Genomic DNA, 9,823 nt, shown 5'->3' with positions numbered 1-9,823 from the left:
GTGCAATTGAATCTAATGCGCACCTCAATTTTTGAAAGCTGGAAGCTGAAAAATGTTTTTGCTGGCGACTTTATACAAGAAGTCACTACTATACAACTTGTGCTATAATGAAAATGTTCATTGCCATATACCATAGCAACATTGATGGAATTTTAATGTTGCATGTTAAGTTTATTCTTTCTTAAAGGGACACTATAGTCACCTGAACAACTTTAGCTTAATGAAGCAGTTTTGATGTATAGAACATGCCCCTGCAGCCTCACTGTTCATTCCTCTGCCATTTAGGAGTTAAATCCCTTTGTTTATGAACCCTAGTCACACCTCCCTGCATGTGACTTGCACAGCCTTCCATAAACACTTCCTGTAAAGAGAGCCCTATTTAGGCTTTCTTTATTGCAAGTTCTGTTTAATTAAGATTTTCTTATCCCCTGCTATGTTAATAGCTTGCTAGACCCTGCAATAGCCTCCTGTATGTGATTCAAGTTCAATTTAGAGATTGAGATACAATTATTTAAGGTCAATTACATCTGTTTGAAAGTGAAACCAGTTTTTTTTCATGCAGGCTCTGTCAATCATAGCCAGGGGAGTTGTGGCTAGGGCTGTATAAACAGAAACAAAGTGATTTAACTCCTAAATGACAGTGAATTGAGCAGTGAAATTGCAGGGGAATGATCTATACACTAAAACTGTTTTATTTAGCTAAAGTGATTTAGGTGACTATAGTGTTCCTTTAAGCCCTCTTTCAGGAATTACATTTGTCTGTGTGAATTCGCTTGTGTGAATTCCCCTGTTCGAATTCACCAGTTTTAATTTGTGTGTTTCAATTTGTGAGTTTGAATTTGTGTGTTTCAATTTGTGTGTTTCCATTCACCAGTTTTAGTTCACTAGTTTGAATTCACCAGTTTCAATTCGCCAGAATGCAATTCGCCGGAAAATGTCGAATTTTGCTGCGAATGTAATGAACCATCAAATATAATGTGCATTCAAATTTTGGAAACTTTATTTTCCAAAACAGGTGCGTATTAGAGTAAAGTAAAACTCCAAGCACCATAATCACTACAGGTTACTGTAGTTTTGTTAAGGTGCTAGCAAACTGTCCCTGAAATCATACGACTCCTTGCACTCTTATGTCATCTTCTCCCAGTGATGTCATATGGGTAGTCTAATTTCCCACCTTACTGTCTAAGCCAGGGTTCCCAATAATTTTCCTGGTGGAACACTTTGACATAGTGTATCAACATATTGGAACCCCCTTAACTCCCCCCGCTACAAAAGAAATTGTCCCGTTTTTTGTATGTGCCGGTGTGTGTCTGTGTGTCAAGGTGTGTGCATCTGTGTATCTCTGTGTGTGTATGTATCTGACACACAGATACAAACACACACTGGCACATAGTGGCACACAGATGCACACACTGACACACAGAATGTGTACCTGTGTGTGTGTGTGTGTGTGTGTGTGTGTGTATGTATCTGTGTGTCAAGGTGTGTGTATCTGTGTGTCAAAGTGTGTGTATCTGTGTTTCTATGTGTCTGTATATCAATGTGTGTGTATCTGTGTTTGTATGTGCCAGTGTGTATGAATCTGACACACAAGCTGGCACATAGTGGCACACAGATACACACACACAGTGACACAGATACACACACATTGACACACAGTGTGTATCTGTGTGTGTGTGTATGTATCTGTGTGTCAAGGTGTGTGTATCTATGTGTCAAATTGTGTGTATCTGTGTTTGTATGTGCCAGTGTGTATCTGTGTCAGTGTGTATCTGTGTGTGTGTGTATCTGTGTGTGTGTGTATCACACCGATACACACACACTGGCACATAGTGGCACACAGATACACACTGACACACACACACCTTGACACACAGATACAAACACTCAGATACACATACACACACTCAGATGCACACAGTAACACAAACACACATCTTGACTCACAAATACACACACACTCTGAGGATTCCAAGTGTGCACACAGGTTCAACAGATTAATCTTCTACAACTGAATAATACCATCCAGTTTGCCTTCTAGGTACTGCTGCTCATCTCCAAATGTTGAGTCCAGTCAACATTTTTATCTTCATTTCCTTGCAGGGATTTTTCATACTCTTTCAGTTGGGTCCAGAATCCTGAGTTTGGTTCTATTACTGGCCTTGCTGCTTTAACTACCTGTATGAAACATGAAATACCTCATTTAATATATTTGCACCTTGCCTCACGCTTACTGTCCTTGCTTACAACTGTTCAATGCAATTAAAATAACGTGTCACCATTATACCACTCTTGAGATCAGTATTATGGTATATTGTTACATAGCTGGGGAGACTGGACAATGATAAATGTACTTGGTGCAAATCTAACAACTATACGTGGGTAAACAACGTTGCTCATTATTGGTGCTTCCATTTTCCAGCTCACTCATATCTCTTGACACTATTTTCTTCATAAACATTTCATTTTCCTCTAGGAAACCATTAATAATACTATAAATTATTTGGCACACAAATGTGATTGTCATAAAGGATAGAGTCATGATTAAATAGTTTGACCCAGGCCATAATGGTATTAGCATGAAAATGGTGGCTCCATTTTTTACACACCAACCATCATTCAAGCTAGGGTTCACACTTTCACAATTAATGGTTTCTTTTAAATGGCACTCTAAGAAACCTAACCAGTAAAGTTTGCTGTGGTGTGGTCGAGATAAGGGTGCGCCCTCTGCACTGATGTTTATCACAAACCATTCGTAAACAGTTTGATATTAAATTGTGGGACCGTACCAGGAGACTCTAGTGGTAAATCTGCTCAGAGAGTTTCCTTTAAGAATTCAGCAATTGATAAACAGCACAACACTACTTGCTTCTACACTGTTTCAACTTTTAATTAAAATTCAGACATTAAAAGAAGCAAGAAATTTAAGGTACCCCAGGTGTAAGGAAATGTAATTAACACGGTGAACATGAAGCAATTATGAGGTAAACAACTACATATGTAGTACTATAGTTCAAGCAATCACCATAGAAACTAATAGAATGTTTGTGGTGATAGTTCATTAGGTAATAACTAAAATAAATGCCCCTGAATTGCAGAAAATAGGATGGTACACATAAAGAGGAATTCTGGGTTCTAAAATTGGACAAATGAGTTTTAACATTGGTTTCAATGAAGATTGCTCTACTTTTAGGAATGTTATCTCATAATAATTTATATATTGTCAAAAATGTTCAAAAAGGGATTTTGTTTAATATTGACATGTGAGCAAGGCATAAACACACTATGTCAAAAACATTTTTGAAATAAAAAATAAATATATATAATAAATATATATATATATACACACACACACACACACACACACACATATATATATATATATATATATATATTCTTGTTATTCAGAAATACCTGAAAGGCATCATCCAGTGATAATTTTTTATGTTTCATCAAATATGCTATACAGACTGTGGCAGAGCGACTGCGCCCGTTTTTACAATAGACCAGGCACTTCCCCCCACTGGTTATAGTGCTTTCTATCAGATCCACGCACTGTGCAAAGTGATCAGAAATGTTTTGCAATGGATGATCAAACACTGGGATACGAAGAGTATGGAGGTTAAAGTCCGGGAACGGTTGTCGCCTGGAAACATTTATGCAACATGTCACTCCCTCCTGCAAGAGAAGATTCTTCTGGCAAGCAGCTCTAGAATTGCTGATGAGTAAAGATTCGGTTACTTTAAATAGCTCCGACATGTCAAGTGTCTTCAAAGGAGACTACCCAGCAACTTGAAAATATTCTGTATATTATGGAACATGAGGTTAGGCAGGCAATTTAAAAGGTGTATAGATTTGTGAGCCCATGGTGTGTTCCTATAGTGAGATAATTCAGCTTCTTCTCAGTCCCATAGAAACAAGATCAGACGGACACTTTGTAGTGGTCTGCTAATCCTTTGTAGTTATTTTAAGCTCGTGGTAATTTGACCTGATGCATACAGATCCTGTGCTATATATATTACACCTTGCAAGCTGATATAAATTCATATATCAATGTGTTGCACATTTCTCTCAATACTCAATGTAAAAGAACAGCAGGAAATGCTAGCAGAATGCTTGGTTGTATAGGGAGAGGTATTAGCAGTAGAAAGAGGGAAGTGCTCATGCCATTATACAGAACACTGGGAAGACCTCACTTGGAGTATTGTACGCAGTACTGGAGACCGTATGGTGAAAAAAAGTACAAAAATAAAATAAAGTTAATAAATTTAAAATATATATATATATATATATGCACATATAGTATATCTATCTATCTATATATATATCTTATATATAACCTCATACTAAGTGTATTTTTTATTAATATATATATATAAATACATATAAATTACACACGTATATATAATAACTATATATTGAACGTTTTTGACAATATATAAATTATTATCAGATAATATTCCTAAAAGTAGAGCAATCTTCATTGAAACCAATGTTAAAACTCATTGGGCCAATTTTAGAACCCAGAATTACTCTTTATGTGTACCGTCCTATTTTCTGCAATTCAGGGGCATTTATTTTAGTTATTACCTATCACCACAAACATTCTATTAGTTTCTATGGTGATTGCTTGAACTATAGTACTACATGTGTAGTTGTTTACCTTATTAAGTGTTCTTGCATAGCAAGACCACTTAATGTTATCTCACATTATTATTATTATTATTATTTATATAGCGTCAACAAATTCCGTAGCCCTGTACAATGGGTGGACTAACAGACAGATAATTGAGATCAGACCACTGGACGTACAGGAACAGAGGGGGTTGAGGGCCCTGCTCGATAAGCTTACATGCTAGAGGGAGTGGGGTATAGTGACACAAAGGGTTAGAGTAGGGGAATTAAATAGTTTGTTAGAGAAGGGTTTATTGAGTGCTTGGTATGTCATTTTTGACAGTTGCAGGAAAGGAGTCATGGGGTGGGGGATGAGAAGCCTGCTGACAGTGTAATTGATACGCTTTAATGAAGAAGTGAGTTTTCAAAGATTTTTTGAAGGAGTGGAGGCTGGGTGAAAGTCGGATTGAGAAGGGAAGGGCGTTCCACAGAATAGGTGCAGCCCTGGAGAAGTATTGAAGGCGAGCATCGGAGGTGGGGATCCGGGCAGAAGATAGGCGTAGGTCTTGGGCTGAGCGCAGGGGTCTCAATGGGACATACTTGTGTATGAGGGAGGATAGGTATGTTGGAGCAGCATTATGTAAGGATTTGTAGCAAGCGCCAGAATTTTGAATTGGGCCCTATATCAAACTGGAAGCCAATGCAGTGACTGACAGAGCGTGGAGGCATGGGAGGTGGGACCGGACAGGAAAATAAGCCTTGCAGCCACATTCAATAGTCAAGGCGAGAGAGAACAACAGCATGAACCAGTACCTTACCCGTGTCCGGCCTTGAGTTGGAAGTGACAGGATTTGGCTATCGATTGGACATGAGGAGTAAAAGAGAGGTCAGAATCAAGAAGAACCCCTAGGCAGCGAGCTTGCGAGGTAGAAGTGATAGTAGCGCTGTTGACTTGGATGGAGACAGACACAGGAGTAGCAGCACTTGAGGGAGGAAAAACTAGAAGTTATGTTTTGGACAGGTTGAGTTTAAGGAAGTGAGCAGCCATCCAGTTGGAAATAGTAGAGAGGCAGTCAGAAACACGAGTCAAGGTGGGTGGAGAGAGATCAGGGAAGGACAGGTAGATTTGTGTGTCATCTGCATATACCGTATTTTTCGCTCCATAAGACGCACCTCACCATAAGACGCACCTAGTTTTTAGAGGAAGAAACCCAGAAAAAAAATATTCTGAACAAACTGTCCCATAGTATTTCTTACTATGGGACAGTTTGTACAGAATATTTTTTTTCTCCCCTGTCCCATAGTGTCCCCCCCCTCCCATAGTCTTCTCCTCTCTCCCATAGTCTTCACTCACCCCCTCCCCATAGTCTTCACCCACCCCCTCCCCATAGACTTCATCCACCCCCTCCCCATAGACTTCATCCACCCCCTCCCCATAGACTTCATCCACCCCCTCCCCATAGACTTCATCCACCCCCTCCCCATAGTCTTCATCCACCCCCTCCCCATAGTCTTCATTCCCCCATCCCCATAGTCTTCATCCACCCCCTCCCCATAGACTTCATCCACCCCCTCCCCATAGTCTTCATCCACCCCCTCCCCATAGTCTTCATCCCCCCATCCCCATAGTCTTCATCCACCCCCTCCCCATAGACCTTATCTCCCCCCTCCCCATAGTCTTCATCCACCCCCTCCCCATAGACTTCATCCCCCCCTCCCCATAGACTTCACCCCCCCTCCCCATAGACTTCATCCCCCCCTCCCCATAGACTTCACCCCCCCCTCCATAGACTTCATCCCCCCCTCCATAGACTTCATCCCCCCCATAGGCTTCATCCCCCCCATAGACTTCATCCCCCCCCTTACTGTCCCCCTCCCCTTACTGTCCCCCTCCCCTTGTCCCATAATTACTTACCTGTCTTGTAGCGTTGGCCAGCAGCACAGGGCGCACCGCGGTAGTGGAACTTGAATTTCATGTTCCGGTTTCCGGCGGGACTGAAAGGAAGTGCGCACTCAGCTTGTGCACACTTCCTTTCAGTCCCGCCGGAAACCGGAATATGAAATTCAAGTTCCACTACCGCGGTGCGCCCTGTGCTGCCGGCCAACGCTGCAAGACAGGTAAGTAAAGCTTCATATTCGCTCCATAAGACGCACAGACATTTCCCCTCACTTTTGAGGGGAAAAAAAGTGCGTCTTATGGAGCGAAAAATACGGTAAATGATATTGGAAGCCAAAGAAGCTGATGAGTTTACCAAGGGAGGCAGTATAGATAGAGAACAGTAGGGGGCCGAGGACAGAACCTTGGGGGATGCCGACAGAGAGGGGTTGGGGAGAAGAGGCAGTGCCAGAGAAAGAAACACTGAAAGAGCGGTGGGAGAGGTAGGAGGAGCACCAGGAGAGAGCAATATCTTGTAGACCGATATTGCGGAGGATGAGAAAAAGCTGTTGATAATCAACAGTGTCAAAGGCGGCAGAAAGATCAAGGAGGATTAGGATAGAGTATTGGCCGCGAGATTTAGCAGCAATTAAGTCGTTGGATACTTTGGTCACAGCAGTTTCGACAGAGTGGCCAGCGTGGAATCCAGACTGAAGGGGGTCAAGCAGAGAGTTGAATTCAAGAAAGTCAGTCAATCTGGCGTACACAACTCTCTCGAGGATCTTGGAGGCAAATGGCAGTTGCGAGATAGGGCGGTAGTTGGATGGGGAGTTGGGATTAAGGTTGGGCTTTTTCAGAATCGGGGTTACGGTTGCATGTTTGAAGTTTGAGGGAAATGTGCCAGAAGAAAGGGAGAGATTGAAGATGTTAGCAAGAGGAAGAGCAAGAGAGGTAGACAAAGTGCGGATGAGATGCGAGGGAATAGGATCGAGGGAGCAGGTGGTGGGGCGGGAGGACAGGAGCAGAGCAGAAACCTCTTGTGCTGTAGCAGGTGCAAATGAGCATAGGATGGCAGGGGAAGTGGGGTTGGGTGTTGTATTGATAGGGGTAGGAGAGAGATTAGAGATCTCTTTCCTGATTGTAGAGATCTTCTCAGTGATTATTATTATTATTATAGCCAAATTTACCACCCTAACTCCTCCCACAGTTTTTACACTAGATAGACAGTAATATACCGAAACGTGCGGATTGTTCCCGATTGGATTGCTATTACTTTGTGGAACATTTCGCCGAATGGTTCACGGAATATCGTCGTTCTTGTGGCGAAATTGGTCCCATAGGAATGAATGGCAAAATGCTCAAAACTAGAGTGGGAGCTGGCAAAGCTGAAAAATCAGGACATGATTTCTAAACTGCCACCACTCCCTCATTTTCAAGCCCACCTACACAAATCTTATATCAAAACGTTCAGCTATCCCTGCTGTCCACGGCTAAGCCATAGTCCTGATAGTTTTCACGATATAACCATTTGTTTGCAACTCACGCCGTCCATTGACATTAATTGAAACTCCACTCCAGCCAGCTTAAATTTGAAGGGCAATTTCTAAACTGCGACTGTGCCTTCATTTTTAATACTTCAGACACATACTATACATCAAAATGTAGGTCTTGGTCTTGTGATTCTCACAATATAAAGCTCTTCACTGTAGGATGTATAGTTTTACAACCAGGCTGGAGCAGCAAGTGATGTCATAAATGTATGTTTTAATGTAACTGTGAAGCACTTTGTGCAACAACGTTGCAATTAAATGTGCTATGGAAATAAATAATAACAGTTACTACTGTAGACTACTGGTGGAGGCAAGAACACTGCACACAATTTCCCCAGAAATTGAAGCTTTTCTAGTATATATATATTATAAAAAAATCAATAATAATTATTAAAAATAAATACAAAAGGGGGGCGGGGCCTGACCTTCATGGCGGTCGGATGCAATCTGTGAGAGCTCCTCCACAATCCGACGCAATCTGACTAAAAAAAACCCAAGGGCACTCTCATCCAGCCTTCATCGGGACTTACCCACCCTCTGCTATCACCAGAGAGCCTAGGGTTGGGCCCGAGACGAGCCGACGGCCAGCTACTCCCGAGACACTAAGGGAGGCCTAGCGGAACCATTGGGTGGGAGAGGCGGACGCTCTCTTTCCCGGTGCAGCTGAGCATGGCCTCGGTGCAGAGACCTCCAGCAGCCCTGCTTCCCCCCCTCTGGACCGGGGGGGGTTATCCCGGTTCCCACCTAGCCAGCGGACTTACCTGCCTCGCTGCCTCAACGCCGTGTAACAGTCCAGCCACATGGAATCAACCAAGATGGCGGACACACACTTACACCAGGGACAAGACCCGAACCGGACCCTGCATGCCTCTTCAGCGGGCTCTGATCAGAGGCTGGAGGAAATCTTTGCGCGCTTCTGGGCTAAGCTGGAAGCAAGACTTGGTGCCACTCCACACTTGACCCCAGCGGATGAGCAAAAAGAAAAGCATGGAGAGGTGAGGCCGGCCCTGGGCACAGCGACCCTACCAGCACCTAGCAACACTCGACCTAGCCCACCCAGACAGCGGGTCCCAAGAGGTTGTAAGCCAAAGCGTCGACCACACAAGAAGAAGACCATAGCCACTAAAGTTCCCTGCTATCCCCTTTACGAGATGGACCTGGCTATATATACACCTAAAGATCGTGAGTTGAAGGCGCCGGCCAGCATACATGCCTGGGTTGGAGAATCCGACCTCCCTTGCTCCCATTACACTGGCTCACCGGCGAGATGCGACTACCCCTCAAAGTCTCACCTCAGACACCACTCACGGGACACTCTCCTACCATGGACTTTGGGACTCTCACCTATCCTCTGCCGGGATGGTGTGGGCTAAACTGAACTCGAATCACACAGCCCTGAAAGCGACAGGATAACCCTGCTTGCATATTTGAGCTGTTTCCCGTTGGTTTGAGAGACCCCAGCAGTTTCTAATCTGACTTTACCCTACCTTGCTCCTGCTAAAGAAATCTGTTCTAACGTAAAGTAGTTACTCCGTAAAGTTATTAAGTAGATATTAAGTAGATAAGCCAGTTATCATATGTTAAGTTACAATTTTTATGTATGCTTACTAATACTCACACGTAGCTCAACTTACTATGGATAAATGTGCCTAGCATGAATATTCTACAACAAAAAACTAGTGCTGTATTATCACAATGTCACAAGTCAATTTTACTGTTAGTATTTTTTTTCTGTTAAGCCTGCTGTGACATTACAAGCCTGTCTATGATTCATTATATGCAC

At 42.8% G+C, this 9,823-nt stretch overlaps 1 protein-coding gene across 1 annotated transcript; it reads right to left on the bottom strand.

Annotated features, from left to right (window-relative positions):
- Positions 1–1,973: 1,973 nt before the first annotated feature.
- Positions 1,974–3,922, bottom strand: DUSP28 (dual specificity phosphatase 28). Its single transcript, XM_063440955.1, has 2 exons — positions 3,415–3,922; positions 1,974–2,178 (listed from the first exon to the last, which is right to left on the bottom strand). Exons 1-2 carry the CDS (start codon positions 3,757–3,759, stop codon positions 2,038–2,040), a joined length of 486 nt encoding a protein of 161 aa, XP_063297025.1. The 5' UTR covers positions 3,760–3,922; the 3' UTR covers positions 1,974–2,037.
- Between the last annotated feature and the right edge of the window lie 5,901 nt (positions 3,923–9,823).

This window comes from Pelobates fuscus, chromosome 2 (genome assembly GCF_036172605.1).
Source record: "Pelobates fuscus isolate aPelFus1 chromosome 2, aPelFus1.pri, whole genome shotgun sequence".
Classification (NCBI taxonomy): Eukaryota; Metazoa; Chordata; class Amphibia; order Anura; family Pelobatidae; genus Pelobates; species Pelobates fuscus.
The sequence above is the reverse complement of the archived record's forward strand: the minus strand, read 5'-3'. Positions and strand labels throughout refer to the sequence as shown.